The sequence below is a fragment of the Podarcis filfolensis genome (genome assembly GCF_964270895.1).
Source record: "Podarcis filfolensis genome assembly, chromosome: Z".
NCBI lineage: Eukaryota > Metazoa > Chordata > Lepidosauria > Squamata > Lacertidae > Podarcis > Podarcis filfolensis.
Genome location: NC_139617.1, coordinates 23209403 through 23224161, shown reverse-complemented (window position 1 = coordinate 23224161; position 14759 = coordinate 23209403). Strand labels below are relative to the sequence as shown.

General features: G+C 42.8%; 1 protein-coding gene and 1 long non-coding RNA gene across 3 annotated transcripts in view; one reads left to right on the top strand and one right to left on the bottom strand.

The window, feature by feature from the left end:
* The window catches only part of LOC310754396, a 215624-nt gene that overhangs the window by 152406 nt on the left and 48459 nt on the right, over nt 1–14759 (top strand). The window lies entirely within an intron of this gene.
* Nucleotides 1–14759, bottom strand: part of LOC310754334 (uncharacterized protein) — a 79410-nt gene that overhangs the window by 59975 nt on the left and 4676 nt on the right. Inside the window, exons 1-2 of one of the 2 annotated variants that reach the window (XM_083596185.1) lie at nt 7603–8569; nt 7151–7243 (exon numbers count right to left, since the gene is read on the bottom strand). In XM_083596185.1, the coding sequence (XP_083452311.1) occupies nt 7151–7243; nt 7603–7645 (136 nt within the window). In that variant the 5' untranslated portion in view covers nt 7646–8569. Of the gene's footprint in view, nt 1–5399; nt 5733–7150; nt 7244–7602; nt 8570–14759 lie in introns of those variants that run through there. The other variant, XR_014543708.1, reaches the window with a different exon arrangement.

Here is a 14759-nt window from a genome sequence, read left to right as displayed (position 1 = left end):
TTTATCTGCATGACATCTGTTGGGAAGGCATTCCATAGGGCAGGTGCAACTACCAAAAAGGCCCTCTACCTGGTATGAATGTACATTTGTGTGAGAGAAAGAGACAAAATATTGTATGGATGATTAATGAAAGGGAGGCAGGGAGAGAAGGAGTGTCCCATTCATATATTTTTTGCTTTGACCCCGTCCATTGCCATCGGTATGTTGCCCCTGACCACTTTTGGCCAAGGCAAGAGTGAGGAACTTCCTTATTTTGCACATGAGGCCATTTATGCCACGTCATGCCCATCTGCCCTACACCTGATGCTATATGTGGAGCGGGCAGAGAAATGTCTGAGCAAAAGAAGGGTTGAGGCACCACTGATCAGCTAATCAACACAGTGCATGAGACCCAGGTTGTAGTAGAGTTTCTGAGTTGGAGGATGGCAAGGACAGAGGTTTCTGAGACCATGTTGATACTGGATGAGTGGCTAGTTGATTCAAAATGGACTCCTGTCCCTTACAGTTGGATACAAAAACACAGTCAATATTTAACTTCTAGGCCTTGAAGTCAGAGTATAATGGCAATTGCTTTCATGCCCTAGACTCACAGAGGAAGTGGGTAATGGAAGATGAGCGTGATCAGTCTCCTTCTCCCAGCTGGCTGTGAGGTTGCATTGTGTGACCCAGAAATTGCAGGCAGATCCTCCATTGCTTTATTACTGCATAGCTCACTCTGGCATGTATTTCTCAATTGCCCAGTCATCCCATCTAAGAACTGGTTCTGCCTACTGGCTTTAAGCATGTGAAAGAAGCCTTCGAAGATACACAAGCTCCCTCCACCCTAAAACAAAAACAAAACACCCCAACCCTCTCTAATATGTTCTCTGCTTTTCTGGACCCATTACTCTACCTCTGTATTTTCCTGTTGTGGCTCAAGGGAGATTCAGGAAAAGGAGAGATTTGCATTGCAGAAAGAATAAATCCCCTCCTTTCACACTGCAGCCCTGATACAAAATGTAGGGTCAGAGTGGCTATGTGTTATAGTTTACAGTAAGGATGAACAAAGCTGTCCATTACAGTTTCTCTCATTCTTATGCTCAGTTTTCCATATTCCTGCATCTGTTTGTTAATATTTCTTTCATGAGAACTCAGCATCTTGGTGGACATTTATCCTAATATATTCATATTTTTTCTGTACAATTTTTCCTAATAAAATGCATTTATGTATGTTGTTTTCATCAATGTATAGATTTTTATGAGCTTCCCCCCTAATTTACATACCCATTTTTAGTTGGTGAATTGCATCACAAAATCTGGCATTATGTGAATTTCAAAGGCTAACTGCATTTCAGTTTGTGTATTACCGGTATTTCGGGCAATGAGATTTACATGGGTTCATATTAAAATGCCAGCCAAATGAGATTTTTCTCCCATCCCTAGTTCACAGAGGACAATCCTCTATTAGAAGGGTGGTTGGAGGACTGTTCATCATTTGAAGATATCCTCTGTTTGATGGGCTGCCCAATGTAAATCCAGATAAAATGATGGATGATGAGAATGGAGCCTACAGGGGCCTTGATGTTGCCCGTCAACAGTGAGCCTCTGGACAGAAAACTTAGTAGACATATTTGGTCATAGTGCTCCCCAATGTGGTGAGATATATTGCATCTCCATATGCATTATTGTATATATTTCTAGATTTTATCTATACATGTAAATCAGCATATGCAAGGCTTATGCAAATCTGCATCTACTTTGTTCTGGTTATTGTTTTTGAGGCATGAAAGTGACAATCCTAAATTCACCTCCCCTCCCTCAGCCACTGGAGCCAACTCCAGGGGGCCGTGGGTGATTCAACACTCACAATAATATATTTGCTGGGGCTGGGCCTCCTCAAAGTCAGTGGGCAAAGTTGAAGCACTTTGTTGCGGGTAGCCACAATACTCAGTGCAAGATGGCACATGTGCCCTCAGCTGATTTTAGGAAAAGAAATAATGGGCCCAGTTTAACTAACGTGGTGCATTAGTAGAAGCACTCCCATAAATATAATGGGGGTTTCTCTGTCTCCTGCTCCCACCTCCCCCAAATTCATTCTGGAGAAACAGGAGGAGAAGGGAGGTTGTTGTTGTTTTCCATCTGGTAAGTCCTCTCACCCTCTCTTGTGGGCACCAGTGCAGACTGGCATTCCCCCCCCCACACACACACACACTGGAATCCGACATGAGAAGTCCCAGGGACTGTTTCCCAAGGAAAGGAAGTGTCTGGGCTGAGCTTGTTGCCTCGGTAATTGGTCCCACCTGCTAGCCTAATCAGCGAATCACGTGAGGGCACGGGCCACCAGGGAGTGGGCTTAGCCAGCCTCTCCATATATTACATAGGCATGTGGAACGATCAGGTTAGCAAGATGTTGAATTCCACCCATGTATATTAAGATATCGAGGTATGGGCAAGCTGCATAAAGTGAAGCTTGGCCCTAAACCACCATCCAAGTAAGTAATCTCTCCTCCTTGATCACCACCAGAGACAAATACAGTATTTTGCTGCTACTGCTGTCATAAATCATTTAATAAATCGTATGTCCAAACATACAGACAAGCCTGCAGCTAGAGAAACCATGTTATTTCTCCTCCATGCAGGGAGGCCTGATAAGGCAGGTAAGAAACAGCTGGGGAGAGATGCAGCTGTGGACAGTGAGACATCAGAGTTTCTTGTAACCAAGCGGGAAGTGAAAGCATGAGACAAAAAGAGGGCCTTGTTAGGATATTCCTCTCACGGAACTATGGTTTACAGAGTCATTTAACAGTGTGTATCTCTTCCCAGGGAAATCTGGGAATGGTAGCTCTGAAAGAGAAACAGGGGTACCTTAACAACTCTCAGCAGTCTGAACAAACTACACTTCCCAGGATTCTTTGGGGGTTGCTTGAGGGATGCAGTTTGAAGTGGCATGATAATGCTTTAAATGTATAGTGCCAATGTGTCCACCATTGAACCAAAGCACAGAAGGCAGAAGGTGCTGTGAAGGAACTTGAGGGGCTGGCAGGGTACAGGGTGATGCCTCAGACTATATCCAACAAGAAACTGCTGGAGCGCATTCATGTTAATATCCTGTGCCTAAGAAACAACCGTAAACTGAACTGTTCAGTGGTTGTCGCTACAGGAAGAAAGGTACTCACAACATGGACACCAGACCTCTTGAAATAGCCCTGCCCATGGAATAACTTGTTACAAGATCTTGTTCCCCAGTGAGTATAAATGTGGTGGCGATTTTGCAGAACAAACCCGAGAGTACAAATTCCACCCCCCCCCAACACACCTCACCCCACCAGCTACCACAAGGAGAAATAAATCTCCACAGCAACCTGCATTATTAACTACTCGAGCACCCATACATTAGATGAACTCTGGGTCTAGGCCTGCTTTAATGTAGCCACTGTAACCTGAATAGAATGAGGGATGGTTGCGTGGAGCCACGAGGGAGTTCCTTTTTTAGATGTTAGAGCCATAGGTCACTGAATGGGTTAATTGCACCCACTTATCTTTTTAAGGCTGAGCTATGATGTTTAGACTAAACCCCTTTAAAGCATTTAATCCCTGACAACTGGTGTTACAGCATTTAGTTTCTAAATGTACAAGGGCTATCAAATTTTATGGTATAACAAAATTAAGGTGTTACGACTAGCAGTGGGAACATACCTATTTTTACCTCTCTAAACTATAAATACTTAAGGTAAAGCCAAGACTGAAGAATGTTTCCAAACCTATAAAAAAGTAGCTCCTAATTTCACGTTTCAGAATAGAACAGGGAGTGTTATGCTGCAGTATTTTAGAACTACACAGTGCTTTTATTTTAAAGGCTTTGGCTGTTCATTGTGCATATGGCTCAGATGCTTAAATCCTCCTTAATGTCAGCTGAAGTGCATGCAGGACTTCAGTGTGTGAGTTTAGTACCTTATACAGGCCTAAATGTATAGTCTCAGGTTCTGTCAGGAGCTCGGTCCTGTTATTATGCAACTGAATGTTTCCTCGTAATCTGGAGGACAGAAAAATGAGAATGGGCCTTTTCTGCAGTGGCTCCATGCTTGTGAGATGCTGTCCCCAGGGAGGCTCGCCTGGCACCTTCATTACATATCTTTAAGCACTCGACAAAACATTCCTCTTCTCCTAGGCCTTTGGCTAATTAAACAATCCATGGCCTTTTAAACTAGGGTGGGGTATTGTTTTTGTTTGCTACTATGATTTTTTAATGTTTTTATATTGCAAACCACCCAGGAACATCAAGCAGATAAAGTCCTCACCGCAGTGAACACCATAGAGAATGATTCCCATTCATGTCTATGGGAAAGCATAAGGTCCTGTTTTTCCGTGCAACAGTGCAGTGGGGGAAACACATCTGTTAAGAACATGCCCCATATTCTATTCTGTGATCAGTGGGGTGAACCTGTCCACTGAACCAGCATCAGAGGGCAGATGGTTGGGGGCTGGAAAATTGGCAGGCTTATACTGTGACGTACCATCCTACCCACCCTAATGGGCCAGACTTCACTGACTGCACCCACTCCCGACCTCCACATTGTTGGTGTAATGTGAACAATGGCTTCTTCCATGTCTTGAGTTAGCATATCTCCCACCTCTGGATGTTCAGAGATTGAGTGTAGGATTTGCTGGGTCATTCACCCTCCCATTGGTTCAAGGATGTAGAGACTGGTGTAATAGTCTCTAGGGCATTGCTTTCTTTATGGTCCTGTTGCATGTCATGTTGTCTTGTCCTGTCGTGTCTATCCTGCTTGCTGCCGGGGGCGGGGAAACTGTTTTAACTGAGAAGAGTATGGGAGTTTAGCATTGTAATTTCACGTGGATTAATTTTGGGGCAGAATCCCAACATACGGTTCTTTCCTGCCATTTAAAATTTGATGTGTCCTGGTGTTCCACAGTTCCATAAAGCAACAAACGTTGCTGTGTAAAAGGAACAATAAGACATCGGGACAGAAGCACTGGCTTCTGTGTGCTGGCCATTCATACCCTTGAGTACCCCCAGAAGAAAAGCACGGTAAAACACTAAACTACATGTCTGAATGCAGCCTTAGTCACATTAATTATTATTTTTAAGGGTCTACTCTGAGTAAAACACAGCTGATTGCCTCTCAAGGTCCCCAAGACCACATACAGAATCTATGCACTTGGAGGTTGTGGGGAGGGGGGCACAACGAGTGTGGTGCTTCTCTCTTCCCCCCCACCCAATGCTTTTGGTGAACCTGATATTTCATTATGAAAATGGCTATGATATAAGCAAAAAAGAAACCAGCAGAGTTAGTGATATAGCTTCTAGATTGGGCCTAGCAGGAAATACCACAATCATACTTCTTCTTCTTCTTTTAAATCTTTCTGTACTTTTACAAGTACTTGTAATTGACAGTGTGCTTCAGCCCCAGCTGTGTTGTGCAGTTTAACATCATGAAGGCTTTCAATTTCCTTTAACTTTCTAATATGTTCCAAAGTCACTTTTTCTTAGGTTCTTGGCATAACCAGTCTTCTTTGAATTATTATAGAACAAACAGCAAGTGGCAGGCAATTCGGAAGAAATTATGTGGTGTTTGAGAATTTAAAAGACCTTTTGCATTTCCTTCTTGCAAATTTGCAAAAAGGAAAAGGCAAGTGAGGGACTAGAAATGAAACTTTAATGTGGATATGATATGTGCCCTTTGCCACTTGATGGAACTTCTGCTGTGCATTTGCACAGAGTCATAATATCTCTGAACAGAAGAAAAGCCTTCACAATTAATATACCAAAACTATATATCACCATTCTGCATGTACATTGAATAGGTAAAAAGGGGAGAAAGAACTGCTGTTAGCTCTTTTTATCATTCTGTTCCATCAAGATGCTGGTGAATGCTTATTTGCATAATCTCATTCTTTTTATTTTCTATAGAAAAATACTGTGTGTTCCATAAAACTGTGCACCAAGTAACCACCCCCCACAATGCACCCTTGATCATATTTGTCAACCTCCTTTGCATACACCTTAGCTTGTCAATATCCTTCTTAAATTGTGATCCCCAGAACTGGACACAGTACTCCATGTGCTGTCTGACCAAGGCAGAGTAGAATGGTGCGATTACTTTCCTTGATTGGGATGCTATACTTCTATTGATGCTGCCTAGAATACCATTAGCCTTTTTTGCTGCTTCTTCACACTGCTGACTCATTTTAAGCTTGTAGTCTACTAAGATTCCATTTACATACTAGATGTCTCCTGTCTTATACAGTGGTACCTCGGGTTGAGTACTTAATTCGTTCCAGAGGTCCGTTCTTAACCTGAAACTGTTCTTAACCTGAAGCACCACTTTAGCTAATGGGGCCTCCCGCTGCCGCTGCGCCGCCAGAGCACAATTTCTGTTCTCATCCTAAAGCAAAGTTCTTAACCTGAAGCACTATTTCTGGGTTAGCGGAGTCTGTAACCTGAAGCATATGTAACCTGAAGCGTATGTAACCTGAGGTACCACTGTAGTTGTGCAGCTGGCTATTCCTGACTAACCTTACCTTTGTCCCTATTGAAATTCATTTTGTTAGTTTGGGCCCAGTTCGCCAATCTGTTAAGGTCATTTTGAATCCCAATTCTGTCTTCCGTGCATTAGCTACCCCTCCCAGCTTGGTGCCATCTGCAAATTGGGTGATCATCCACTAAAGTTCCTTCATCCAGGTTGTTTATAAAGACATTGAGCAACAATGGGCCAAGGACAGAACCCTTTGGCATCCCACTGATAATGAGGAACCATTAGTGAGCACTCTTTGGGTTCAGTGAGTCAACCCAGCAACAAATCCACCTAACACTTGTCTCATCCATCCCACACTTTGTCAGCTTCTCTGAAAGAATAACAAGGAGGATTTTGTCAAAAGCCTAACAGAAATCAAGTTACTTTACATCCACAGCAATCCCCTAATCCACCAAGCTTGTAACTCTATAAAAGAAAAAAGTTTTTGAGAAACCCACGCTGAGTCTGAGTAATCGCAGCATCCTTTTCTAAGTGCTTGCAGACTGTTTATCTGATGCAGGGCCCTTCCTAGTATTGAGGTCAAGCAGACTGGTCCAGCAGACCTGGGTCTGCTTCGTTCCCCTTGTTGAAGCTGGGGACAACATTTGCCCACCTTCGGTTTGCAGGGACCTCACCTGTTCTCCAAGAATTCTGAAAGATGGTAGACAGAGGCTCTGAGATTACACCTGCTAGCTCCTTTAGTACCCTTGAGTACAGCTCATCAGGTTCTAGAGATTTAAAACATGAGAAATGAAACTATTTGTAACAATGTTTTCCTGAAAATTAATGAAAATATAAATATTTTTTTTAACTGAAATTAAATGCAGCATGGCAATACGAGCAATCTGTCAACATATCTTTTTAGTGGTCACTCAAAAGCCTGGGCAAATATTTATTTATCCGGAGCATTTGTAACCCCCTCTTCAGCCAAAAAGGCTCCCAGAGCAACTTATATAACGATCAAAACAAGACAGTCCCCACCTGAAGACATACAATCTAAAAAATATGGCACACAAGGCAAAGGGGACAAAGAAGGAAGAGGAAAATCAAAACTCAAGTACCAATTTCTAAGTCATGAAATACTCACCAGTCACACTCATGCTTTCACCACAGATGCAGCTTATCAGCATTCCAGCTCTCGTTCAGAAGCCAAGTTAACTCACATGCCCAACGACAACCCCAGTTGATCCAGCCTCTTCCCTAGCAGCAAGCCCATCCGTAACTAATTGTCCTGGGGGAGTGCCCTCTCCACACCCCATAGGAGCTTTGCCTGTGGCTAGACTCACAGTTAAGTCAGGCCCCACATCATCCCTGCTTCTGAGTGTGCAGTGGTAGCCAAAGTCATTTTGGTCCCTGAGGTGCAATAGCAAATGGCATCCCACTCTTTACCCACCTGTCTTAAGTCTATCAACATAGTGCAGTAGGCTTCTGACACAAGTTGTTCTGACATCTGAGATGGGATGGTGGTGGTGAGGAAACAAAAATATTCTTCCCCCAGGAAGTAAAATTACAACAACAAATTGAATTTTATTGACACCGCCTATCAGTTGCCTAAGATGGCTGACTCACTCTGCCTGTTGTTAGAGCTGGCCCCAACAGATAGTACCCTCCTCCCAAGTCAAACTGCATGGCACCTCAAGGATGGTCAGGTCCAGAAAAGCGCACAAGTGCCTCTCCCTCGCCTGGCAGTAAAAATGCAGTGATTTTGCTTCCATTTTATGAAACCCCAAATTAGGTGGTTACAGGAAGCCGTATCACTCTACCTGTTGGAAAGGCTGGTTTTGAAAGGGTATATTCAAAGAAACTCCCTGAATGATCTGTTATATATGCGCCTCAGGAATGATTCAGACTTTGAAGGAGAAAATTTCCCAGCTCATGCACCGTCACACAGCCACCCAACCCTCCAAAGATGCTTCGGCGGCTGATCTTTTTACAGGGTGATCAAGTGGCTTTTATTGAGTTGAATACATTTGCTCACTCGGTTTTGGAGAGTCGTCCTTCATTTATTCTTTCCCTTTGGAAGTACTTTCGGGTGCAAATTGCTGCTATCTGAAGTCTTGAACTGAGAGGCTATTATTCTCCATGCTCAGATTAAATTAATTTTGAACAGTTTAATGCAGCATGTCCGAGCTTCAAGTCCAAGTGGTGTCAAATCTATTTCTCTGCTTTTTTAAGCTGCACCTTCAAGGGCAGTATGACTCATGCTGAAAGTATTCTAATGGATTTTGCTAAGCGTTATTATTTTTGTTTCATTTGCAAGCCATCAGGCAACAAATGATAATCATTTTCTTCGTGAATTTATAGAAAAGGAGGCATCATTCTGAGCCACTCCAAATAGGAATGTGTTTCATTTGCCTTGCTATTCAAATGAAATCAACAGGGAGGGGAACACAGACGCCATTGCAGCGAGATGTATTAAAAGCTAATGGGAAAAGATGAGGAACTTATGCTATGTTTTTGTTGTGCAAAGAAGGAAATACCTTAGGTGGAAGCCTGTGTAGTAAAATTAAAAGGTTTTTATTGGTGGGCTGTCTGGGTCTGGTGTACTGTATCAGGCATGGAAACCGGGGGGTCCACCAGATGGTGCTGAACTATAGTTCCCAACTACCCTAGCAAGCATGGCCTATTGTCAGGGATAATGGGGCTGCAGTCCAGGACCACAGTTCCCCTGTCCAATGAACTACATGGTTCATTGTTGTTCGCTGAGTTGCAAAGTCATCATTATCATCAACATCATCTCCAAAGCTTTCATAAATCTCCCTATTTATTCTCTGCAAGCTGAAGAAGGCTTTGGAACTCTCCATGAAGGAGGTTTCTCTCCCTGTCCATGGATGTTGCCAGCAGGCATCCTCTTTTTTAATTTACATAGGTATTTAGCCTACTGTTCTTTTCTTCTGCCCTGTGTTTTAATCTGTATTTTAATTTAATTATGTTTTTAAAAGCCTGCTTAAAAAAAAACCTTTTAATCATCTCTTATCAGATTTTTATTATTTTTTGCTTAATACATTGTGAGGACAAGTTATTTTCCATTATGGTTTTTATTATTATTAACCACCTTGAATATTCTTTATGCAATGGTTGAGTGTGCAGTGGAGGCTGTTCAGTTAGGACGGATGGGTTACTGCCCCACCAATCTCAGTTTTCCTTGAGCAGTGCTGTAGCTACAGAGATGGGGGTGGTGGTTGGTTTTTTGCCCTGGGTGAAGCCTCCAGACAGTGCCGGATTTACATATAAGCTAAACAAGCTATATGGAAATATAGCTTTAAAGGAAAAAATTAAAGGAAAAACAACAAGTGGATGTACATTTCCAAAATATAAGGTAAAAAACAAATAAAATAAACCTACATACAGCAACAGTGTTTTGTGTTGTGTAGGCTCCTGTGATGTAATTAATGGGCCCCGCCTGCTAAATAAAGGGCCCCATTACCTTCAGTTGCTTAGGGCCTCATCAAACCTAAATCCGGCCCTGCCTCCGGAGAAGCACCATTGAGGCTCCCAGCCTGTGTGTGTGCATGCAAATGCACGTGTGTGGGGATGTGCCAAACTGGGTATTTGGCCCAGGTGAAATAAAGCCTACTTTCGTCCCTGCCTTAAGACAGCCCCCACCTGCCTGCATTCTTACTTACCACTAGTCCAGTGTGTGTTCCTGGTTCTCAGCTTCCTGGTCCTTAAAGTCTCAGTTTAGCCCTTATAGAACTCAGCAGGAAGTAGGATGGAAACAAAACCAGAATTAGTTAACTATGTCAGTGGCTCCACCTCTGGCTATCATTGACTCCAGCCAGGGCTAAGGTGGGTGCCGTTGCTACTCTCAGAGAACAAGGGATGTGTTCATGGTGAGTTCCAGCACCTCTTTTTCTAGAAAAATAGCACTGACTTTAGCTCCACCTACCACTGGCGTCCCTGATTGCTGCCGTACCTGTCTTAGGCTCATAGACTTCTTTTTTGTTGTGTTGCCAGGCACAGGACTGCAATTTAAAGCTCCATGCTGTTGTTTTTTGTCCTGGTGCTTTCCCTGGGAAAACCCACATTTTACCTCTGACTGCCATTTGCTCTGATTCAGCAGTAAGACACAGGTTTTGTTGAGGAAAGCACTGAGACAAAGAAAAAAGCATTGCTTGAACACAGAGCTTTAGAGCACGGACCTGTGCCTGGAAAGTGCAGTGCAAAAGGAAGTCTGCATGTGCCCAGAAGGAGCACCAATCACCACTGAGAGCCTGTAACCACATGCAGACACATAGCTTGCCATATCCACATAGACAGCTGATTACGTCACAAGTGTTGCCAATCACTCATGCAGGAGTGAGATGCACACTTGCCCTCTATCTGCCCAACATGCCTCCCCAATCTGCAACATCAGCAGCTGTCCATTCAGGGTTATAGGCCCAGATTCTGCAGTCAACTCAATGTGGTAGCTCAGATGGGTAGGCATGAAGGAAAGGCACAATATTGCTGCCACTCCCCTGCACATGCATGGGACTTACCAGGGAACATGTCATCCAATTTCGCCCAATTACATGCAACAATGAGGTTTCCAGCAGCCATAACCCTATCCCAGAGAGAGGTAGGCATCCCAATCTTATGTTCAGTTCTCCACATTTTAGCACAATTTTCTCCAAATGTACCCATTTTGCCTAATACACAAAATTTTTGCAATCCTGCTTTCCTTAACACAATGCCTTTTTTGTATGTTCTTTTCCCTAATACTTGCATTTGTATGCCCTTATCACCCTAGTTTATGCAATTTAGTACACGTGACTTGGCTGGAGAACAGCATTGCAAAACTTGGAGGTAGGCATCCCAATCTTATGTTCAGTTCTCCACATTTTAGCACAATTTTCTCCAAATGTATCCATTTTGCCTAATACACAAAATTCTTGCAATCCTGCTTTTCCTAACACAATGCCCTTTTTTTTTTGTATGTTCTCCCTAATACAGTGGTACCTCGGGTTACAGATGCTTCAGGTTACATACGCTTCAGGTTATAGACTCCGCTAATCCAGAAATAGTATCTCGGGTTAAGAACTTTGCTTCAGGATTAGAACAGAAATCATGCGGTAGCGGCACAGCAGCAGCTGGAGGCCCCATTAGCTAAAGTGGTACCTCAGGTTAAGAATAGTTTCAGGTAAAGACAGACCTCCAGAACGAATTAAGTTCTTAACCAGAGGTACCACTGTACTTGCATATGTATGCCTTTGTCACCCTAGTTTATTCATTTTAGTATACATGACTTGGCTGGAGAACTGCATTGCAAAATTTGGAAGAGTGTGAATTTTGAAGGTTAGTTGTTTTGGTTCGCATATTGTTTCAGAAAGTGAGAATTAGGCGGGTTCACCTTTAAATGCAAGCTGATTCAAAAAAACATTTTACATCCCTGGTTGTAGGTCATGACAATGTTTATTATGCAACTCAGGAGAAGAGCAGCAACAAAAATCAGGAAAAGGGAGCAACATGTTTTAGAGATTAGAGATTGAAGTGGAGTTGCTCGTGATAAGGTGGTCTTCTTCCCATCCCCCAACTTTGGCACAAAAGCGTCAAGCATCACTAGTTACCTTTTCTGATTGCTGTTCTAGCCTCACAGTTTTGCATCTTTACCTCTTTGCCTTTGAAAATTAACATCACTTATGTTATGGACCCAATAAGAGCCTTTTGACATTAATATCCTGGGGGTTGGAGGGAGAAGTCTTCATGTCAAGATCTGATTTAGCTTCACAATCAAGGACATAAATCCAGTACTGATGTGAGTTAAAAGGCAGTGACTGGAAGCTGCGTCCTCAGCTCTTTTGTCATCTCAGGATAATAGACCATAAATAAGTGCCAATGTCAGCATCTGGGGTAGTCAATCCATTCTCTGCAATAAGTGGCTGAAGCTGCCGGCTTTGTGCTGCACTCACGTGGACTGTCTCAGTTCCCTCCACATGTGTGGTCAGCCAAGAATCAGGAAGTGAAGAACTAAAGATGTCTGAGAAGTTTGACAAAAACAGGAGTAGAAATTGCCCATGATAGTCACATGTCAGTGGGTTGTACACAACAGTGGATAGAGCAACATTTATGTATCCATCCTCCATGCAGGCAAGCAAGAAGCATTATCAGAGTTTAAATGCACTTTCCAGAAAGGCACTCAGGGTGCAAAGCAAGACCAGTGAAGGGTGTGCCTTGGAGAGAGTTCAGATAGAGGGATCTGGGAGCTGCATTTGCCTGAGGTTCCCCATCCATAACTTGGAGAACTAAAATTTAGTACATGTGTTGTCCAGTAATGTCTTGATCACTGAATACATTTGAAAATGCAGTTGTGCATTATGCCTAATAATAATAATAATAGTTTATTTATACCCCACCCATCTGGCCGGGTTTCCCCAGCCACTCTGAGTGGCTCCCAACAGATTATTAAAAGCACAGTAAAACTTCAAACATTAAAAACTTCCCTAAGCAGGGCTGCCTTCAGATGTCTTCTAAAAGTCAGATAGTTGTTTATTTCCTTGACATCCGATGGGAGGACATTCCACTAAAGGAATAGGCATACTTACACACACACCTATTTTTTGTGAATTGTTGCTGGACATCTTTGCAGAATAGATTTCCTGCAGCATAAGATTATAAAAAACCATAATAGGTGCTCTCCTAAAATTAAAAGCAATTCAGAATCTGGTGTAGTTTTGTGCGCAGTGGCCTGCAAAGTTCATAGTCTCCGACAGTACAGGAAGGGGAGCATCTGGTTCATTCAAAAACAAATCCCTCTGGGCATTGGGTGAGTTCATATGTTGAGATTCTTCAAATACTGCTACTAAATCTACAGTCTCTCAAGCCTGTGCGGTGAATCAGATGGGAGAAAGACCGAATTCTCCAACACAGACTTTACCAATTTGTATGGAGGGATAGGTTTTTTAAAGGGGACTTTTGAAAAAACCCTGATCACTCCCTCCCACCCGACCCCAAAAAAATATTGTGAGGATGTTTGCTTTTAGAAATACATAAAATATTTTGGAAGACACATACAAATACTTAAGATAGTGTTTGCATCACTCTGTAATATTTGTTTTGCCTGTTGAGAGATAGCTCTGTTGCTTTAAGTTTGCATTAGATACATTGGATTGTATTCATTTGAAGAGGTCAACACACCCCACATCTGAACAATTGACAGTTCTGGTTTTGATACAAAGATTGCCAAGCTGTGCTGACCTGCACCTCCAGAGTAATGTGCGGATCAGAACTTACAGTTGTATCAACTAAGTCCTACACAGAGTAGCCCCAATGAAATTAATGAATATAAGTCAGGCATGCACATTTATTCCAGAGGGTCTACTCTGAGTTTACTGCATTTTCTAATGTTTTTCTCATACTGCAGTTCCTGTATACCTCCATGTTGCACAAAATTTCATTCACACCAGTAGGTACTGCAGTGTGAAAGGAAGATTAAATATCAGAATCCAGTCTCTGCTGAACAGCTGATAAGCAGAGAGATCCAGGAGAATCTCTCCCCCCCCCACATTTCCCACTCCCCATAGCAGCTGTGATCCTGCAGGTTCTGAGTGAGGCTTTGCAAATAGCTTTCCTAAAAATAAAAATAAAATAAAATAAACCTACTTGTGGAGCATCACCACCACTACCACGACCCATCAACTACTTAAATGTTCAGACAGTCCTGGGGACAGGGTGGGCATGCCACACTAACAACATTCCTTTAGGAAATCTGCCTGTGCAGCATCACCACCAACAGCAGGATTGACCCACCAGTTGAGCAATGGATCTGACGATGGAGATGATAATCTACAAGCAGTTATTTGGAGTGGATGATGCAGGGGGCGGAGGATTCCACAAGCAACTTTCTGTAAGGAAACCAGCTGCAGAATCTTTCATGGGCTGCAGAATCACCTGTTGAAGAGAGGAGACAATGGAAGAGCAGGGAATGAGGCTCCACAATCTGTGGAGGAACCTGAAGGGCTTCAGTTGGTGCACTGCCTTGTACAAACTTCCAGGCTTGCAAGCAGATTCCAGGCTTGCAAATGGATTTTTCCTTGAATCAAATACCACCAAATGAGCACTGAACTTGCGTGGTAATCCATTACGTTCCACTAATGGCTTTTACGCTGTATGAAAACTCAAATATAATGTGCAAAATAAAAGGAAAGCAGAATAAACTGCAGTGTGTATGTAGCCTAGGACTGACATGGGATGCAATGCTTAGCGATACATTCTTTCATACTTCCTGAATGTTCTCTTTCAGGTTTATTTTATTTTGTTTATTTC